The sequence below is a fragment of the Castor canadensis genome, chromosome X, assembly GCF_047511655.1.
Source record: "Castor canadensis chromosome X, mCasCan1.hap1v2, whole genome shotgun sequence".
In the NCBI taxonomy this organism is placed as follows: Eukaryota; Metazoa; Chordata; class Mammalia; order Rodentia; family Castoridae; genus Castor; species Castor canadensis.
In genome coordinates, this window is record NC_133405.1 from 81529548 (window position 1) to 81551834 (window position 22287).

Below are 22287 nucleotides of genomic sequence, written 5' to 3' on the forward strand. Positions count from 1 at the left end.
AGGCTCATGGTGCAAAGCCAGCCAGGGAAAATAGTTCTCAAAGACCCTGTCTCAAAAATACCCAATGCAGAAAAGGGCTGAAGGTATGGCTCACGTGGTACAGCACCTGCCTAGCAAATGTGAGACCCTGAGTTCAAACCCCAACACAGCCAAGAAAAAAAAAATTAAAATTAAAAATAAGCACTGCAAGGCTGGAGATAATAGCTCAGTGGTAGAATACTTGCCTTATATGCATAAACAAGGTCCTGGGGTTCCATTTCTGGCACCAAATACCAAACAAACCATAAAATTTAAAGAAAAAGAAAAAACAACAAGCAGTGGGCTAGATTTGGCCCACTGGCTATAGTTTGCCAACTCCTGATTTAGACCTACATCTAATCAATGTACCATAAAAAATAGGACAATGCACACATATTACTGAACATCTGCAAGGAGGAAGTTCTTGTAAACACAGTATCTTCACTGAGATGCAGAATATTCATAATAAACAGAATGAATAAAAGACTAGTAATAGCCTGATATCAGTTCCGTTTTGCTGCCAAGTAAATTTGTACAAAAAAGTTTTTCATGTTTTAGAGTTTTGGGGAAAGTAAGGATTAAGGAATGACAGGTGTACAGTTATCTTCCTTTCCTCCTCTACCCTACCTCTCCTTTAAAATAAACAAATGAAAAACCAAGTATCGGGAGGAAACAAAATATAAATAACAAAAAAAAAATCAAGAGGGATATAGGAGGAATCAAAGAATTATCTCCAAATTACCATTTAGTTCTATGGACTAAGGAGCCAGTTACTTAGTTATCAAATGTCCTGCCTATGCAAACTGGTCTGATGAACTGAAGGAGAGGGTAATGGTGTAAACTGATTGCTTCCTAGTTTTAAACTCTACAACATTGTAAGAATGTTAAACATGGGTAGATGTAAACAACTTTTGCTATCAGTTTAGACCAGGGGTTGGCAAACTGTGAGCTACATCTGGCAAGCTGCCAGTTTTTGTAAATAAAATTTTGCTGGAACAGAAGCAAACTTGTTCATTTACATAATATCTAAGGTGTTTCCATGCTACCACAGCAAAGTTGAATAGATGTGACAATACTGATCACAAAACTAAAAATATTTTAGTGCCTGTTCCTTTAGGAAAAAAGCTGCTGACCCCTGATTTAGAACACTTTTGAATATGTAAATTTAAAAGTTTTTTCATGTGAAATTTAAACACTGGAAGGAGAAGGCTGGGGGTAGCTCAGTAGCAGAGTGCTTGTCTAGCACGTGCAAGACCCTGGGTTCAATCCCCAGCACTGGAAAAAAACAAGAACAAAAAACAATGACATTGGAAAGAGAAGTCAAAAATGACTTAAAAATCTACAATTCTTTTGAAGAACAGAAATAACACAATGACTCCTGAATGGAGAAAATTAAGCAGCCTCAGCAAGGCAGCCTATATTCACAATCTCTGCTAGGCTCTAGACAATAATGAAATTAATAATGAATCTACACATACTCACATTTGCCCACATCTGCAAAGTAGAAGGGTCAATTTTATACAACTGATTAAAGTTACAGTACACGATGGCATCTTCTGGTAACCCATACTGAGACCGGGTAGTTACAATAATGGTACGGGGAACCTCCTCTCCAGTCGCAGCCTTATTATTGATCTAGAGCAAGGGAAAGAATACAATGATTATATCTGAAGTTAAGATAATCCAAAGGCTTAAGGTGTAGTTCCATGTAGAGTGCTTGCCAAGCATGCCTAAGGCCCTGGGTTCCATCTCCAGCACTACACACAGATATACTGTCTCCCTCCCGCACGCCAGTGCTAAGGATGGAACCCAGGACCTCATCTACTGAACTAAATCCCCATCCCAGTCATATGTGTGTATACATGTATACATATAAATAACACACATACGTAAACAACAGTCCGATGTATTGTCTCTCTCCCACCACTCCCCATTGCTAGGGACTGAACCCAGGACCTCATCTACCAAACTACATCCCCACCCCAGTCACGTGTGTGTGTGTGTGTGTGTATGTGTATGTATGCCCAGTCTAATATTTTTTAATCAAAAAGGCATGCATTAAGATGCAAAATGTTATAACCATTAGAAGTCACGTCCCTGAATTGTAATGAGAAAATATTCATGATATATGAAGTTATTAAAAAAAAAAAAAAAAAACCCACAGATGCAGCATATCTTAACTTGGGGGAATGCAGTATGAGTCTCCTGCTCTTGTTAAAAAGTACTAAAAAGGCAGTAGGACCACGAGTTGCAGGCCAGCCTGAGCTACATAGCAAGATCCTATTTCAAAAAAACAAACAAAAAGTACTCAAACGCCATCAACCCAAAGCAAGGTCGTCCTTACTCTTTTTCTTCACGAATGAAATGTTCTTTTCTATATCACACCTACCCTTCAAGGCTAAATTGCAATTATTCCTCCAAATGGTCTCTTCTCCCAAGACTCTCTCCTCAAATCGATTATCATCATTTCTAAACTTCTACACACTCAATTAAGAGTCTAATCTTCCAAATCTCAAACATTTTTAGTATTGCCTTACATTATTAGGTGAGTATGAACATCTCAACAGAACTGTTAACTCCTAAGAAGCCTGGGATCCTTGCCTTTATATGCTATTGACAAAGCTACATGATTCACTTATTCAGGGATGCAACATACATACATACCCACTGAGTACATGTGGTAAAGACACAAGCCCTAAAGTAATTCCATTCACTGGAGGACACAAACACAGGGAATTATACTCCAGTGTGCTGAATATAACATACCTCAAATACTACAGAAGCACAGAAGACAAGAACCAATGGAGTAGGGACAGAGAGGCTAGATATAACTACAGGAGAATAATCCTGGAAGAACTGTCTGCTCTGAAACTCTGAGTAGGATTTAGTCAGGGAAATGATGAGTTTATAGAAGCAAAATACTGTACAGTGCCAACCAATAGTCTGTCATATGATAGTCACAAAAGGGAAAGATAAGATCTTTCACTAAGTAACCTGCTGGCTGAATCCAGGGGACTTTTAAAATCTAAGCAACCTACAGAAGATGCCACTTTCCACTGAACTTACTTCCTCATCCATGAAATGGTGACAATGCTAACCTCCTACTGCTCTACATGGTTTAAAGGAAATAAATACATACTTGGTGGTACATAATTTGTGGCCATTTATTCTATTCTCACCTGTGTGGTTGCCAGTCCATTGCTAATACTGAATCCATTAATTGTTATCTGAATCTGCCCTCTGTTAATCATTTCAATAACTGCTTCTGCAATAGTATTCATAGGAATAACAGGCATATTAAGAGCTGTGTTACTGCTTTCTGCGTTGTCTCCTCCATCAGGACATTTCATCTAGAAAAACAAATGAAAACAGAAGAAATGACACAAAATGCATTAGGGAGAAGATAAGATTCCAAGTGCAGTTCACTTCACTTCGATGACAAATACTGACTAGGTTCTGACCTTGACAATTTTCACATCTGGTAGACTATCAAGAAATGCTTTGAGATCGATGCCATTCAGAACTATCCGATTGTCATAAATGTGCCCGTTGGACTTAAAGTCGATGACTGCTTTTTTCTAATGAAAAAATTTCAGACACACCTTTTAGAATGCATATGGACAATAACAAGGATATAAATTATGACACTTCTTTGAAATTCTGTCACAGCATTGTTTTCCACCTACCTTCAGGTGAGGGAACATATTAGCATGGTCACCAATAAAGAAAGTGTGAGGCATGTAAGCCAGTTTCTCAGAATACTGCTCTGCAACTTCAGCTGGTGAGGTCTCCTGATCAGTGATGATATAATCCATGAAAAGTGCACCGCTAGTCCCAGGGTACCCCAGCCACATTGCCTTGTGGAGGGAAAAAAAAAAAGCACACCAAAAACTGATTATCAACTTTCATCAGTATACTTAATATCTAAATTCAATTTGTATACATTATATATGCACAGCTTTTTGTGTGTCAACCACTCCTCAATAGTGTTTTTTTATTTAAAAAAAAAAAAAAAACCTTCATCAAAAGGTTCCAAAATTATATGCAAATAAACAAGGAAGGCTGACTTCTTTAGCCAAGAGCAATCAAATACTATTTCAGACTAACCTTGCAAGTGGTAAAATAGTTGTCAAATTTGCAAGATAGAGCAATTATTTATACCCAACCATGAATTAGATGTTTCCATATACATGTACCAGTAGGCACTGTGTTCTACACTCAAAATTCTAACCTTGTGCATTTCTTTTTTTAAAATCAAGCATTCTACCCTATTGTCTCAAATGTTAGTTCTAAGAATGGGGAAAAAAAACATACCACTGTCTTTTTTAGTCTAATACAAATGGTAAGTGATTATTAATTCTTTTACCTGAATAGGAGCTGGCCTAAGAGCAAAAAGCTCGTTTCGAGCACCCTTGGTATAACCATTCATATTTACAAGGATGTGAATTCCATCCTGATGGATTCGATCAGCTGCTTTTCCATTACATGGAATCTATGGAATAAAAAATAAGAACTATGTCTAATCATAGATTAATTCAATTAGTTTTAGTGGCATTAAAAAGGATTCTGATTCTTCAGTATGAAAGGGATGAAAACATTAATGCAAGGCAAAAAAAAAATTGTTAAGTACCATTAAAATGGTTTCAAGGCATTACAAAACCAGAACACAGAAGAAGTAGAGTTTTCTTCTGGATCAAATTATGAATAACAGGGTTTCAGAGAAGAGTTGGTATTTTAAATGGGTCTTTGAGGATGAATAACGCTGGCCATGGTGGCATATGCTTATGTGCTTAGCACTCTGGAGCTGAGGAAAAAGGATCACAACTTTGAGGCTAGCCTGGGATTCAAAGTGAGACCCTGTCTCAAAAAAAAGGAGTTTGACAGAACACAGTCTCAGCAGAAAACAGTATGAAAAGTGCAAGATAGGTTTAAAAAATGGCAAGTAGTGGCTGGAGTATTGTTTAAGTGGTAGAACCCTTGCCTAGCAAGTGTGAGGCCCTGAGTTCAAACCCCAATTACCACCCCCCCAAAAGAAAAACCCAAGGAGCAATTCACTTTTATATGGTATATGGTATACATGAAGGTGAGTGGGGTGGTGGTGAAAGTATTGGCAAGGTTGAGGCAAATTGAGAAAAGTTATAAAGGTTATGATGAAGAGTTTATGTTTCAGTCAATTAACAGTCCCTGAAGGTCTCAGGGGTACAGTAGTATGCTTCTTGGTCACAAAGAGTTTAACCATACATTAAAAACAGCCATAGGTAATGGTGCATACCTGTAATCCCAGCACTTGGGAGGTTGAGGCAGGAAGATTGTGGGTTAGAGGCCACCCTGAGCTATAAAAACCAAACCAGGCTGGATGCTGGTGGCCCACACCTATAATCCTAGCTACTTAGAAGGCAGGGATCAGGAAGATCACAGTCTGAAGCCAGCCCAGGCAAATAATTTGAGAGACCCTATCTCAAAAATACCCAGCACAAAACAGGACTGACAGAGTGGCTCAAGTGATAAATGCCTGCTTAGTAAAACATGAGGTTCTGAGTTCAAATATAAGTACTGCCAAAAAGAAAACCCCAAAATAGCAAAATAGCAACAAAAAAAAAAAGACCAGGCAAACTTTTGAAACTGCTACATTGCAAAAGATGTTGGTACAAACTATGTATTAAATAGCGAAAGTCTCACAATCTTTCTACTAGGACTTCAATGACGCATACATACACATAAACGCGCACGTGTATCTATATACTCACGTACATATACATATAGATACGCATGTATACACACTATACGTAAATGTTCACACATCTATATGTATTGTGTATATCTTTATTGGTCATCAAAGTTATCAATAAAGTCTACAAAGAGAACACTGTAGTCTTACATACTCAGCAAATTTAATTCCTTCACAGATTTCAACCTTAATTTATCAAAAAACAGAGCCAAGTACAGAAATAAAGACAACCAAGGCAAAGACCCACAGAAATAGATGAGCTATACTTCATTTATTTTCTTTAAATGGCCTATTTATTCTTCATTTTGTTCAATTTATTCAGTTAACATGTTAAGTATATTCTGTCACAAGTGCTGGGCAATGACCAGAGAAGTTATACATCTAAGAACAAATATAACAATTTGTTTTATTTCAGCAAAACTCATGCCAATTATAAATGTAAATGAACAAACCAACTCCCATGTATAGCTGCTCACGTTTAATATCTATCATCAAAAATACAAACTATACTAAACATACATGAGGCCTTGGGTTCAATCCCTAGCACAAAAAACTATATGCCGGTAGTTTTACTCAAATTTCCTCAAAATAAGAAGTTGGAAGTATAGTAATAGTTTCACTTACCTGAGAAAGATCAATGAAATGGTTGGCTTCTGCCATCACTTTCACTCGGAAGTTTGTGCCATCATCTGGACTCAGGGCATAACAGAATACCTGAAAGGCAACGGACTATATTTAATAACAGTTTCAATCATTCTAAACGACACTTAATTTAACATCTTAGGTAACCATAAAGACACCACTGTTAGGTTTTTTTGGAGACAGGGTCCCACAATTGTGGCAAAGGGTCCCACAATTGTGGCAAAGGCTCCCAGGCTGGTCAGAACGCACTACAAAGTCCAAGCTGGCCTCAAACTTGTGATCCTCCTGGCTTGGCCTCCCAAGTGCTGGCATTACAGTTATGGGTGTGTACCAGCATGTTCAGCAGTAGTTTTTAAATAGTGATTCTAGAGACTTCAGTCTTACCTCAAATTTATCAGGATTGTGCATGCCCGGAATAGACTGCATAAGGTGAGAAGTAGGATGATTGCCAAAGTCAGAACTCACATATCCTACACGCAGTCGACCATCGCTGAGCTTCAAGTCTTTTGGATGTTCATATGGTGGTTTATGAAGGACATTAATCTACCAACAGAATCCAATACTCCATTAGTAAGGTCCTTACATACATTTTCACCTAAGAAAACTAAAAAACAAAATAAACCTACATCTTATACCTGTTGAGAAAGGTTTACCCAGAAAACTTCATTTTAATTTCTATAGCCAGTTTGATGCAATCTTAGTGGTCTATATAATATGATTTGTACGTGACCTGCTCCTAAGAATGATGAAACAGCATAAGCAAATCTAAAACTTGTAGTATTGAAGTATTGTGGACAGTACATGTAGCATTTTAGGAAATTCTACAAGGAAGCATTTTTTAAAAAAACAAAATTACACCTAGCACTCTATTCTCTGGAGCAAACTCCAAACTCTGATCATGCAGTGCTCTAATTCTCTAAGAGGAATATAAAATACCACACACTTTTGTTTGTTTCTCACTTACTAATCTTATTGTAGTAAAATACATATAAAATTTACCAATTTAGCTATTTTTAAGTGTACAGTTCTAAGGCATTAAGTACCTTCACATTGTTATACAACCTTTGCCACACTCTGTCTGCAGAACTAAAACTCTGTATTTACTAAACACCAACCCTTCTATTTTCCCCTCTCTCACCTCCCAGCAACCATGTTTAATGTGCTTCCACAATGTCAGGGATGAATACGATGCCTACCATATAATAGATGGACAATAAGCAATGTTCATTCAATGAATGAATACAGGTACTCATTAATTTATGTTCATTTCTCAGTAGAAATGAATACCACACACTTTTTATCAAAATGGTTTTCCACATAAAGGAAAACACCATCACTCACTTGTTAAAGATTCCACCTGTTAGTTTCATTTCTCAGCTTGGGTGATACTCACCTTAAAATTCATCAAGCCATACATCTGATCTACATAGTTTCATGTATGTGTGTTTTTAGTTTACAACAAAAAGATTAAAAAAGAATCACACCTTATCCAAGCAGAGGTTCCCATGCCTCTCAGCGATTGCCTTCCTGAAGCCATGAGAAAGAGGATATAGCATACTATGATGAGGATGCACAGAAGGTAACCTATTCTTCTCTAACTGGTCAGCTACAATACTGACCAACTTCTTCATTCGCTCATCATAATCTGTCCAATCACAGACAATCTAGAGAAATAAAAAAAGTTATTATCCTGAAAACCATATCCCAGGATTTAATATTATACATTTTAGCCTAAAATAATGTCAGATAACCTATTAAAAACACTGTCTCTAATCAGGGTTGGATTATTATGGTATATAACAATTAAAACGTGAATACTGAAAGTCAATTACTGGCCTATTATTCTTTACCTGTAGGCAGTGAGCCAAGTTACAGTAAGCATCAGGAAAATCAGGCTTAAGTTTCAGAGCTGTGCGGTAAGAAGCTATTGCTTCTGGAATATTCCCTGAATCCTGGAAATAAAGTGGGATGGTAAGATGTTTCTAAAATTAATATGCAGTGCTACATGTTAACAGTATTACAGTAAACAGCAGTACCTTGTGAATGGAAGCCAGATTGCTGTGAGCATCTGCAAATGCAGGGTTAATTTGTATGGCACGGGTGTAACACTGCAAGGCTCCCTGGACATCCTGCATCTCCTTTAGAGTGTTTCCCATATTAGAGTAAGCATCAGCAAAGGTAGGACTGATTCTGAAGGAGAGGACAAAGGTCTTATTTGTCTAGCATAAAAATCTTTAGCCCCTATAATATGAATTTATTCTATTGTTATTAGAAGCCATTTTGGACTGCTGCCTAACATGTGCCAGGTCCTGGTTCCATCCCCAGCACTGCCAAAGGGGAGGGAAAAGCCACTTTAGCCAAACATTTGAAAATTAAATTTTTTTAAAAAGACATAATAATTAAGGCTGGGAGCTTCTTACCGAATAGCTTCCTTATAATGCATCAGAGCTTCCTGCAGTTTGCCCTGCTGTTGGAGGACACTTGCTAAATTTGAATGGGCAGCAGCGAACTCTGGGAAGACCTACAAAGAGTGAAGGTCACACAAGCCTCAGAGTTTTGCTAAAGTAATTTTATGCCCATACACTTCTCTCAGTCTTTTCTAAGTCTACTCATTCTGTCAGGCCTCCTAGCTCAAATTCTCCCTCTTCCTCTAGTTTATACCTCTCCTTGTTTCAAATGTGAACTAGGCCTCCCCTCCTCCTGTTCATGCTGACCACTCTAGCACTGCTCAAATCTTTCTTCTAAAACTGCTACCATACCTAGTAACCACCATACAGCCACCAGACACTGACATTATATATCGATTGCTAACTTCTCTTTAACTGTAGCTTAACTGGTCAACTTCTTTGTACAGATCTTACCTAGCCATAAAATAATAAACCCTGAAAGTAGGCATTTTCTAGATGTCACACAGGCCCTTACATTGTATCTTCCATATTCAACTACTGGTTCAATGAATAATCCTCTTTTCAATGACTCAACCACTATCTCTTTTTACAGAAGAGGTGGACGGCATGCCAAACTTAACTGTTTTCGGTCTACTATCACATAGACTGAATACCCAGCCACATCTCCCTCCACATACTTCTAATGCTTTACGATACAAGCGAACTGCCTCTTCAATGTTTCCCTGTTCTCGTTTGATGTTGGCCAGGTTATTCAGAGAATCTGCATGGGTGGGACATAGACGGAGAGCCGTATTATAACAATCTTCTGCTTCAGCAACCTAGAGAATAAAATAAACAATTAAAAATTTACATAGGCTGGGCACTGGTGGCTCATGCCTGTAATCCTAGCTACTCAGGAGGCAGAGATCAGGAGGACTGTGGTTTGAAGCCAGCCTAGGCAAACAGTTCAAGAGACCCTATCTTGAAAAACCCATCACAAAAAAGGGCTAGCGCAGTGGCTCAAGGTGTAGGCCCTGAATTCAAGCCCCTGTACCACAGGAAAAAAAAAGACATTTTGTTAGTACTTTTGTAAGTGTTACAATGTACCCCCCCCCTACAACTACAATTGCTAATTTAAAAAACTATACAGGAAGGGGGTAGGTAAAAAACCATACAGAAGACCCACAGAGCCACCAGTGATACTGTCTTAACAGTAACTCCTTAAACCTAATGGGTGGTGAGCCTCCAGAAAATGGATACTTGTTTGATATTCTTCCCATCAACCAAAACTCCCATACACTAATGTAGCCATCTTGATACTTAACATTATGCACAAAATACTTTCTTAATCCTACTAAATAACAAAGAAATAAAAATAAGAATAAAAATCCTTACACTGCCCTTCTCTTTGAGAGCATTGGCTAGGTTGCAGTAAGCATCAGGGAAATGTGGCTGCAGTTCAATAGCTCGCCTGTAGGTATCTATTGCCAGATCTATCAGGCCTTGCTCATAGTATACACAAGCCAGGTTGCCGTGCACCACTGCATGATTTGGACTCAAACTGAGAGCACGAAGGTAAGCTGCCACAGCTCTGTGAGTAAAAAACACACACACACACGCACAAAATGCAACTTATTTCAATGGATGCTTTGCTATAACTAATTCATGCTATAATATACCAGAACCTATCAATTAATTAGAGCTAATTACAATTAACTTTGCTATAATATACTTAACCTCAAGCCAAAATCTCCCCTTTATAGAAATGTATTTTCACACTAAGATCTAGTCCTATATAAGAAATAGGTTTTCTTTTGACAATAACAAAAAAGTTAAATGTCCAGATTTACTTAGTTTTCTGAATCAGATCAAAGGAATAATTTAGTCTAAGAGATAATCATTTCAAAAGTTTCACAATAAAGGGAATTTCAACTAAATTCCAAGTGAAAGGATAAAGGCTTTCAGGAAAGATAACCAATAAAAGTCAGGCAACAAGTCTAAAAATAAAAGGTAAAACAGTAGACATCAGAAGTAGGGAAGAACAACATACTAGAAAAGGAAATGTGTTTCAGCCAGCCACCATCATAATTTCAGTCCAAATTCTCAATATAACAAAGCCAAAAAAATTTGTCAAAACATTCTCTCACCTGTCAAAAATGCGTGCCTCTTTCAAGACATTTCCTAAATTGATATAAGCATCCAGAAAATTTGGGTCAAGGGTGACAGCCTAAAAATTTTAAGACAATTACTTAGAGCAAGTTAGGATTTTGCCAGATTAACTTCTCATTCACAATATTTTTTTCTGAGGACATTTTAGACCTCCAATTACATTTTCTAGAATTAAATCTTATTTTATTTTTTAAAATGAATGGTTTATTTAGTTCCCTCTCATTTATGAACCTCAATGTTATCAAAGTAACTTCTAAGGCTGGGAATACAGTTCAGTGATAAAGGTCTTGCTTAGCATATTAGAGGACTATCCCCAGCACCAAATGTTCTCACAGCAAAATGGGTCCTTAAGGGGAAAAAAAAAAAAATCAATCAGGTCTGTTCAAATTTTACTGAGCATAATATTCTAATGACTGACTCTACTTTATTCACAATTTGCCCATCCAACTCTTCTAAAAATTAATGATAGGCTGGGCCATTACAGGCAGATGGTCCATGCCTGTAATCCCAGTTACTTGGGATTACTGGGAGGAGGCAGGAGGATCAAGATTGATTGGGCTAGATTGCATGACCCAGTCTCAAAACAAAAATTTTATTTCTTCTTTTCTTAACCAGGTTTTTAAATGACTTGCTTATCTTCCAAAGCTTCCAAAGCTGATCAGTGTATTTTTTAGTATAACTGTAAATTCACAGGCTTAAAAATATTTAGTAAGTTCTAATATATTTCAGTTATTATTCCAAGTCCCATCTTCAACCAGTGGGGGAGCCTCTTCGAACTGCACAAAGTTCTTCTGACACAACTAAAGTAATACTTTAAAGGTTCCTTGCTAGCTGGGTACAATGGCACACACCTGTAGTCTTAGCACTCAGGAGGCCGAGGCAAGAGGATCACTTGAGCCCAGGAGTTCTAGACTAGCCTGGGTAACACAGCAATACCCCATCTCAATAACAACAAAAACAAGCAGCTCACACCTGTAATACTAACTATCTGAGAGATGAGATCAGAAGGACCAAGGTTCGAAGCCCGCCTGGGTGAAGTCTGTAAGACTCCATTTCCAAAACAACCAGAGCCAAATGGTGTGGTCCATGCAAGCATGAGCCTGAGTTCAAACTCCAGTCTCCTTTAAAAAAAAAAAAAAAAACCTAGGGGTGATGGGCTCATACTTTTAATTCTAACTACTCAGGAGGCAGAGATGGGGAGACAGAGATGGGGAAGATCTCAGTTTGAGGCCATCCCAGGCAAGAAAAGTTCACAACACCCTATCCTAACCAATAAAATGCTGGTGTGGTGATGCATGCCTGTTATCCCAGCTACGTGGGAAGCTTAAGAAAAAGGTAACAGTCCAGGCCAGTTCAAGCATGAATGTGAGACCCTAATCAAAAAACAGCTAAAAACAAAAAGGGCTGGAGCAGTGGTTTATGCAGTATAGCACCTGCATAGCAAGCAGGAGGCCCTGAGTTCCAACCCCAGTAAACACCCTCACTCGGAAAAAAATCTTCCTTGCTTTCTAGTATGACGCCATTCCAGGCAAATTTTGCATATTTCTTGCCCCAGATATGGAATCGGCCTTTTCATCAAGCAGCTCTGCTTCTTTCAAAAGTAAAGCTACCCATTTAAAAAGCATTTTTAATGTACTGAAGTACACTCTCATTGAAAACTGGAAATTTCTATAACACATATGACCCAGCAAACACTGCGGTATTGTCAGAGAAACAAAGACATCACGTGGCTGATTATGGGAAGGTTTATTATTTTTTGTTCCAGTAAGAACATTCGGCACACATAAACACTTCTTAAATACCAATTATTTATTTAATGACTAACCTTTTCAAAATGATGAATTGCAAGCCAAATCTCCCCTTGTGCGTTAAAAACACAGCCAAGATTACTCCAAGCTACCGCAAAGTTCGGTTGCGTCTCAATTGCTTTCAAATAACATGCCTTAGGAGGGGTTAATGAAAGAAGATGGGAAGGGAAGGAGGTAAAGGGAAAGGGGAAAATTTGTAAAGGGAAAAAAAAAAGATTGGGGGGGGGGAAGAAGGTGATATTATTATTCCTTCTCTGACCAGCCAAAAGTGACCCTGCAGCATAGGCTCGCTTGCGCCAAAACTAATGCGCTGCCACAGCTGGCTGCTCCTGCGCCTGCGCCACCAGAACCCAAGTGCAAACCACCATGTTCAGTTCTGCCAACCAATGACCAACCCTCACTCTGGGTCTTATCTGGGAGGTCAGTTGCCGTGAGATTCTAATTCTGGACTTCTTTTACCTTAACACCTAAGGGGTCTGGTTGAAGGCGACACTTAAAGGCCAAGTATTCCTACCCCACCACTTCCCAAGGTGTGTTCTAGGAGGTGTTACGGGTTATCACTTGGGGTGGGAGGAGGGGGGTGGGATTCCATCATCTAATGAGAAAAATAGAGGCAGGTTTCTTTACTATTGGACTTCCCTAAGCCTTTAATAGTAGTAAAGGAGCCCCTGAACTTAGCTGAGCACGGAACTCTTCCCGCACTGAGCATTCTATTAGAATACTGTAAAACACATTTTGGAAAACACTGCTCTCAACATGTTCCTCCCTAACAGAGAAAAGGGTCTTTCTGCCAAGTCAGACAGCGCAATGCTAGGCTTTAAAGTTTTAAACTCATGATTCCCCTATCCTCGGAGGAGGACCTACAGTTGAAACCTCACATGAAAGGACTGCACCTAGGTTGAGGTCCCTGTAATGCGAGCGCAAACATCGCTTGCGCCACCTAACAGCATCGCATTGCGCAATCGCTGCGAACTGCTGCGCTCCACATAACACCCCTAGACGCAGCAAACGGCCAACCAGATCCATTAATCTACTAGACAGGCCCGTAGAGAGTATTTGCTTAATGAGATTAGTTGGAGTCGAAGTATGTTAAAACCCAATTTTATCCAAAAAGGCTACAGAACAGGACTGAGGGAGCCAGTCAATCAGATTACTCATCTAGTCAACCGTTCACAGGGGCTTATTCGCACGCAACGCGCATTAACGCTGCGCAGCCTTTGCGCTACTGCAGGGTCACAGCGCATCATCAGAAGAGCAGAATGCTGCAATCCAAACAAAGAAGAAAAAAGGAAAAAAAATGAACAACAAGAAGAGTTAGAAGCTTTTACTAGTAAATTATCTCTAATAATTTTTAATCTTAATTAACTTTTATTTATCTTTGACAGAATTGTGGCTATAGTATAAAACATTCTTTTACATAACTTGCTTGTAAATAAAATTATTTTAAGCTGTTTCTGAAGCCACAAGACAGAAGATTCAGGCATGGAGGCAAATTGTTTGGCTGTGGCAGTTACAAACCCGTTACCATATTTCTCATCATGTGACTTTTCGGTGCGTTCCTTGCTGGAAGAGGAGGAGGTTGTGTGTCTGCCCTAGATCCAGGCCTCGAGCTCCCTTCAGCGAGGCACCTTACGCATGGAATAGGAGGTTTCACCCACCTGAAACCTTCTAAATACAATATCAATGGTGAAAAACCAAAAACAAGAGAGAAAATAAAAACAAGATCATTAGTAAAAGTTCAACAAAGCAATTGAAATTCTTTGGATGTCTATTACATATGGGAATGAGGACAGTCTCAAGTCTGTAACATGGGAAACATGCAGAAGGGAGAGGGTTAATCAGGGCTATTGCATACAGCAGGGATTTTTGCTGGAAGAAAGGCTCTTCATTTTCTACAAAGAACTTAATTTTGCTTCATCTACTAGGAATATGCTGGCTTGAATTTTCAAATGCACTGATTACAAAAGAAATACATTGCATTTCACTCAAGAATCTTTTCTTGTTTACTAAGTTCTCACAAAAAAACAGAATAACATTTTTCAAACTAGGTGTCTCCAGAGCTCTGAAATAAAGAAGTCAGCAACCTAAGGCAGGCGCAATGTCTCAGCCTAAACCGATCTCTAAAGCTGCAGTGAAGTGCAATTCATGTTAGCTGTCCGCTTGGTGGGGTGACAATTAATAGGAGCTTATTACATATTTGTTCTCTAAATTACCAATTAGATTTATCAGCTAAGATTAAAATCAATTACAATTCATTAGCTGGAAACCTACAGTAGGTTAATCCAAAGTGTCAGCAGAATTTATGAGCTATGCACTTAAAACTAGTGCCTTTTGAACATTGGATGGTGCTGGAAAGCCTTCTCCCTTCCCTGGATGAAGCAGTCAAACAGACAGCTACGCTGCGCATACACTCCACGCATTAGCATGCGCGTGGGGCTCAGAGCAACAGGTGGGAGTTTCAGAAGCATTCTGGTTTCTCCCCACTCCTCACCCCTGCAGCGCGGTTGCGTAAGGTGGCTTGTAACAAGACAACTGCATTTGTTAATTTAATTGGAAATGATACCAAAAGCTTTAATTAACCCAACCTGGTGTTCAAATTCATTATTTGGAAACACAGAATGCTAAAAGCCACCTTTCCACTTTGGCAAGTTTTCTTTCGATCAGTCCATTTCCCAAACAAACCAGCTCTGTCCTTCTGACTTTTTTTTTAAGGAGGTGGGGTGGGGAGGAATAAAAGAAGGAAGTGAGGAAGAAAAGAAGGCAGACAACTAGGATTGGAGAAAAAGGAAAAAGGAACTTGGGGAAGGAGTGGGGACAAGAGGGGCAGGATGTTCCAATTATTAAATTTACAATCATTTTGACAGCCTTTCTTCCACTGTAAAAAGGGTGAGGAAGATGAAGGGAGGAAGGTTAAATAAGAATTTTAAATGCCAGTATTACAGGGTAACATTTGGATGAAATTCTTCTCCACTTACAAGCCACAAAGGACTTAGAAGAGCAGCATTTTCAATGGCACCTGCATCATATAGGAGTCTTGAGCCAAATCACAGGCGCTCTGCTTGTCACCAGCAGGCAAGCCTCAGATTTGAAGGGATGTTATTTATTCCCACATAAGATCATGACGGAGCCCAATGTTATAAAGATGATCTAGCTCAGCAGAAAGGCTCCACAATGTTCAGGTTCTTGCTTTACCCCCAGATTTAGAACAGATATGCCAAAACCTGGTCCTGCTCTAGTCTGAGGCGAGTCATGTCGACAGTTTTCCTCAGTTTCATAGGACTGTTTTGTGAAGACAGCGCAATGAAGAGTTGAAGACTTGGCAAAAAGTACAGGTTTTCATAACACTGATGTTTAAATGTGTTCTATCAAACACCTACCTTGGCTTCTTCCAAGCGACCCAGGGCTTTGAGCAGGTTCCCCAGGTCACTGCGAACACAGTACAAATCCTAGAAACCCAGAGATATTCTGTCATTAATTATATTCTGCTTTGTCTATCAAAAATATCTTGAAATCACTTCCATACATCTAACTCCCTATCATTTTATTGTCAACTAAAAATACCACTTGACAAACTTAAATACAGGACCACAATCCATCTTCAATTCTAAATCCAAAAGGTTCCAAAAATTCACTTGATGGCTAAACCTGACAAACACTATTTAATAGAATTTCTCTTGCTTAGAATGCATACTTGTATGTTTTGCTGCAGGAATACTGTTTTACTGTAGTGTTTTACTACACAGTGCTGCTTCAGACTGGCTGAGAGATTTATATACAGCATTATTTCCTAACATCCTATAAACTCTTGAATTCTGAAATGCATTTGGCCTCACCAGTTTCAGATAAAAGACTATGGGACCTTTCTAGAGCCTCTCTCCTCTCCAAATGTCAGTTGTTAGAAAAATGACTGCATATTTATTCAACTGCTTTATTCAAGGTTATGATGAATCACTCCTGAATCAAGGACCAGAAATTTTCCATAGCGGGAAAAACAGTACTGCACTTAGCAAGTGATTACCTATCAACAAACCTACCCTTTGGCTCTCAGGCTTATTTAGAAACCTTGACTTCATTTCATGCCTAGGCAGAAAGATTACCATCCAACGACAGCCTCAATCCTGACACCTGCCACTAGATTACTCATTAGTATTAAGTGCCACCAGAGTTGAGTGGGTGAATAATGAAAAGCAGTTGACTCTGCTTTGTATTAGCAGCTTGATTGTGTTGCTAGTCCTCTGACTCACCAGTCTGTTCAACCATAGGAAACACTCATCAGAACAGTGAGCTTAAATTTTCATTTGCCCTAGTTTTGCCTTTGTTGGTTGCATGTATCAGTCAACAAGAAGCAGAGAAAATGGCAATATGGAGCCCGTTCCATGGGCCAGAGAGCCTCAAATTAAGTCCCACAGTGAAATTTTGTCAAGGGTGTTAAGAATATCACTATATATATCATTCTCTGTAACTATATTATGATAAACTTCTTTTGTGATTGTTTACTATGACCCATCAGATGGACAAAAAGTCTGCCAACTGAGTATAGGCTACCACAAAACACTCTCACGGTTGGCCAAACTGAGTCAGCTTCATGATCCAGCCACCTGACTCAGTATTGTCCCTCAAACAATGCCTGCAATGTTTTGGAAGAATATGCTTGTCTCCCATTACCTTTAGAACAGGCCAAACGTAATCCTCATAACATAGGTACCACTAATCTTATTACAGACTAATCATCCTCTAAATTTTAGTCTAAGCACTTTGAACCCTATTGATACTTTCAGAAGTGATGAATTCTGTAACATATTTTGTATGCCATTACCCACCACCAAATTTAAGTGTAAGCTAACCCTCTGTTTTGGCAGACTATGACTGAATAATCCAATCCGTGCATACAAGTTCCTTCTACTACTACTTAATTGTGGTTATATATGTTTGGATTTTAACAACTCCTACATCTTTTCTCAGCCATAATAATCAGAAGTCTCACAATAATCCTCCAACAATGATTGTAATAGCTATACATCTTAGTAAACATTGTTAATTTTACCCTCTAGTTTCTATAAACTCTTAGATGGATGCCATCCAAGTCTTGACAGTGTACCTATCTATATTAAGTTATATCCTCTAGACCCACTGTAGCATACTAAATCAAGTTAACACAATACCTATAGTTAAAAACAGGATATCTTCAAGATTGCCATAATCAATAGGGCACATTTTTTTTTTAAGTTAAAGCATGTCTTATTAAATATAATACCAAAATCCAATTCTCTTACTTAGGGATCTACATATATACATCTATCTAATACTATATAACACTTCATGTCTAGAAAATACAAAGATGCTACCATTCTTGCCAAAAGCTCAAAACTCACGACATCAAATTCTGCACCTTCTGTCAAATCAAAAACAGTATCAGTAAAGAGAGTCCCACTCCTAAAACCTGGCCCATACTGTTCATCCCAGGCTAATACCGTTCATGCGAACCTTTATTCAATTCAGTAACATATCTAAAATTGTAAGGAAAAGAAATTAACTGAATCCTTACCACAAAGAGACTTACTATCTATATAGAAGGACAGGGCACACATACTAAATGCCCACGTAGTAGTAAAGAATTTAGAGAAGTAGACGTGGTCAAAGGAGAAGACTAAGCTGGGACTCAAAGGAGGAACAGGGTTTAACAGACAAAAGAAGACATGAGAAGACAGTAAGTCAGAAAGAAAATATTTCTGTAGAACTATCTCCCTCTAAGATAGCAACTGTTTCCTGACTTTCCTCATGGAGCCCCTACGTCCTTATACACTCACATACATGAAGCAAAATCAGGTCAATAAAAACCTACAGTGGTTTTCAATTGCCTCTCAAATTAAACTCAAACTCCTCAGCCTCTCTATTCTTTCAAAATCTTCCAATTGACTCTGCTCTACTACACTCGCTTCTTGTTACTACTTGACTCACCACTTCAGCCAAGGAAGTCTACTTGCTATTTACCTTCCTACAGAATGCTTAGGTTATAAGCACCCACTCAAGGAAATCTTCTGATTAATACTCTCCAACAATAATCATCTGAGGCAAGGAACTTACATCTTTTTTTCCTTTATGGGTCAGGTCTATCTCATGCGGTAACCCACGACTTTCTTCCCCTGCCCCCCAGAACACATCTTCCCAATTCCTAACCAAGCATTGTACACAACAATAAGCCCTCAAAAACATTTAAATGTGACATTTACAAGGCACTCTTAACAAAAAGCAGACCAGAGAGGAATAGAAATATATGGCTTTCTGCACTTCAGCTGTGTAAGTGAGGCTCATAACCACAATAAACACAACAATAACACATAATGGTCGGGACGCCAGCAGCTCTCAGCGCTACGCATCCACCATCAAAGCAGAAGGCATGTCAACAACACGTAAATACAGAAACAGAGCTGCTCAAAGCAACTCAGGGTCACAGCCATTATACAAATTATGCACTTTATGCATAATTCATAAAAGGGATTGCTAGGTATGGGCAACTCTAGTGAGCCATCATGTGAAAAAACACCAGATGCATTGGCACCTTTAAATACAATGGGCTAAAGTTATAGCAAAATTGTTAGACCATCCAACATTACGAAAACAATTCCAAATAGAAAAATAGGAAAAAGTTTTATGTCTTAAATGTAAATTATTTTTTTGTGTGTGTGGTACTGGGGCTTGAACTCAGGGTCTTCACCTTGAGCCATTCCACCAGCCCTTTTTTGTGATGGGTATTTCCGAGATACAGTCTCTCAAACTATTTGTCCAGGCTGGCTCGGAACAGAGATCCTCCTGATGTCTGCCTCCTGAGTAGCCAGATTACAGGCGTGACCGGTTTAAATGTAAATTCTATAATTAAGTCACAGAGAATCACTTCTAAATTGACATCTATTAAAAGAGCAACACTGCTGAAAACCAGTAAAACTATCTTAACATTTTCAGTTATCACTTTTGCCCAATATAGTCCAAGTTCAATTATTTTTCACAAAAATGCCAATTACATCTATGATTCAGGTCCATCATGTAGTCATGATGCATTTAAACACTAAGAATACAATGTAAGGAATAGACTCAAGACCATCAGCACTGAATTGACAATGGGCATTTTATAGGAAGTTTATAAACCTAATTAAGACAAGATATCCTGAAATAAATCAAAACATCATCACCATGGTATACCTACATGAAATCAAGAGAACTTGCACAAGCCCATTTTCATTTTACTGGTAAAAACAGAAATAAAGTAGCATCTTCCTCCAAAAGAAACACAGAACCAGATGGGAACATATGGCAGGTCAATGTGATCAAGAGGTAACCCCAGGGTTTATTTTAATACTATCTTGATTAATAATTAGCTTCCTGTTAACAAGGTATATATGTTTGGGAGGAATGGGGTCCAAGCCCCAGTGGCAGCACAGAGAGGGTTGCCTAAAACTTTCCATTGATAACTAGTTAAGATAATTCTGCAATAAAAATCATAAACTTACTCAACTATATACATACATACATACATACATACATACATAGAGTGTCTCTGAAAGGATACACAAGTTATTTTCAAAGGTAACTAGGATTTTTCTCTAGATCTATTCAAAAAACAATGAATAAGAAAATAAAATTCTCAAAATTAACTGAAAAAATAATTGTTAACAGATATCATGATGAAAAGTGATCACAGAGCTGGGCATGGTGATGCAGTCTTGTAATCCCAGCATGCAGGTGGCCAAGGCAAGAGGATCAGGAGTTCAAGGCCAGCCTATGCTACACAGTGAGACCATCTCAAAAAAAAAAAAAAAAGTGACCACAGATCTGAGCAAACTAATTAAGCTCCAATTTCCCAACCAATAAAATGGGGTTTAAGGACCAGGAGAACAGGATCAACAGTTTTCAAAAAGGTCTCCCTTGAAGGTTAGGTGCCCCGGGGCACAGTAGCCCCTTTTGATCTTTTCTTTATTTGCTTTGAAAATGTTCAGGCTCAGGTTTCAAGATCCACCTCACCATTACTAGCTACATGATCCCAAGAAAGTTGCATAACCCCAAGTCCATGTTTTTTTTTTTTTAAACAGGTAAAATTGGAAATACCATCTACCTTGAAGGATCATTGTGAGGATTAAAAAAGACCAGTCATTTGAAGCAGTTAGCACAGTGAGCATGCAGACTTTCGATAAATGGTAGCAGTAATAGTTGATAACATTTCCAGAGTGGTTGCAAAACTGAATGCTTACAATGTAGCATGGGAACAGATTCGTAAACTCTTTCTGAACTGCTATAACCCCTCTATCACTTACCTCTTAAGTTTTCACCTACTGTCCCTAACTACATCAAAAGTTCAGAGACCCTGATACAGTATGAACTTAACATCTGCCAGCTGGGCCTCACTCGTTCTCCAGAATACATCTGCAACTTAGACAAAAAAAAAAACTTACAAGAATGAATTAAAAGCCTGGTATGGATACTATTGCCACAATTCCACCACTTCTAATTACATTGAAACAAAAGAGAAAAGGATATTGAGGAACAAATTTTGTGGCCCAATTTTCATGAAACTCACTCATATACTGGCACCCCTCATTTTAACTATTTTATATTACAGATTAAGACTGCTCCTTGAAAATAAATTTAACTGCTGCAAACACCTATCAAAATTTATCCAGTTAACCAAAACAGCCCTAAGAAACCATGTCTTATAGCTTGTACTTTATTGGTATTATAAAAGAAATTGACGTAAAGTTTCTTGTAAGGATAATTTTTATGTTTTTTAAACTTGCTATATAAGATGAATTTTTAAACATAAGACAGACCAGGTCAAAGCAATTTCATCATTTTAAGGACATAAACATTTCTAAACACTTTCCATGCAAAAACCTATTTCAGTGTATGAAGTATCAAACTATGTTTCTTTCAGGGTTTCTGTGAAGAGAAAATGACCATCAAAATTTTACTTACAGGATTGTACTGAAGAGCAGAGACATAAGCTTGTACCGCTCCTTCCATGTCACCTGCTGCTACCAATGCAGCTGCCAGGTTAATATAACCGTCGATGAAATCAGGTTTGAGACGCAGCGCATGTCGATAATGCTCAATGGCTTCCTGCAACTGCCCTCTTTCCTTGTACACATTCCCCAAGTTCGAATAGGCTTCTGCTAGAAGGGGGTTCTGTTTAATTGCCAGGGTGCTAAAGTGAGCAGATCTGGAAAAGGTGAAAGTGTTGATGCATGGGTATGCATGTTACAGAAAAGAAGGCACGGCCCATATCCAACTGTAAGTTTCTGAAGATCTTGTGCTATTGCTAATTATGTAACAACACATTATCTTTTAACTGGTTCATAGCAAGAAAAAAACTGAAAATCAAAGGTTTTCAAAAGTGGGAGTAGTCCAGCTTTCAAATTGGAAATCTTTTCCTTGACATGAAATTCTACTAGAATCTTATTATCAAACTGCCACACTGGAAATCATGATCATTAAGATCAAGAATGAAAATACTACCCAAATGAGTCTTATTTTCCATTTGTTGGTA

General features: G+C 38.4%; 1 protein-coding gene across 3 annotated transcripts in view; it reads right to left on the reverse strand.

Moving 5' to 3' along the window:
• Positions 1–22287, reverse strand: part of Ogt (O-linked N-acetylglucosamine (GlcNAc) transferase) — a 34292-nt gene that overhangs the window by 7911 nt on the left and 4094 nt on the right. For all 3 annotated transcript variants that reach the window (XR_012444429.1, XM_020183851.2, XM_020183850.2), the window contains exons 3-19: positions 21717–21960; positions 16130–16198; positions 12770–12886; positions 10923–11002; positions 10171–10366; positions 9474–9614; positions 8809–8909; positions 8425–8578; positions 8239–8340; positions 7873–8052; positions 6773–6931; positions 6371–6460; positions 4385–4510; positions 3705–3875; positions 3480–3596; positions 3198–3368; positions 1501–1653 (exon numbers count right to left, since the gene is read on the reverse strand). Coding sequence is in view for 2 of the 3 variants with exons in the window: in XM_020183851.2 (XP_020039440.1) it covers positions 1501–1653; positions 3198–3368; positions 3480–3596; positions 3705–3875; positions 4385–4510; positions 6371–6460; positions 6773–6931; positions 7873–8052; positions 8239–8340; positions 8425–8578; positions 8809–8909; positions 9474–9614; positions 10171–10366; positions 10923–11002; positions 12770–12886; positions 16130–16198; positions 21717–21960 (2371 nt within the window). In the remaining variant the exon portion in view is untranslated. The remainder of the gene's footprint in view (positions 1–1500; positions 1654–3197; positions 3369–3479; positions 3597–3704; positions 3876–4384; positions 4511–6370; positions 6461–6772; positions 6932–7872; positions 8053–8238; positions 8341–8424; positions 8579–8808; positions 8910–9473; positions 9615–10170; positions 10367–10922; positions 11003–12769; positions 12887–16129; positions 16199–21716; positions 21961–22287) is intronic.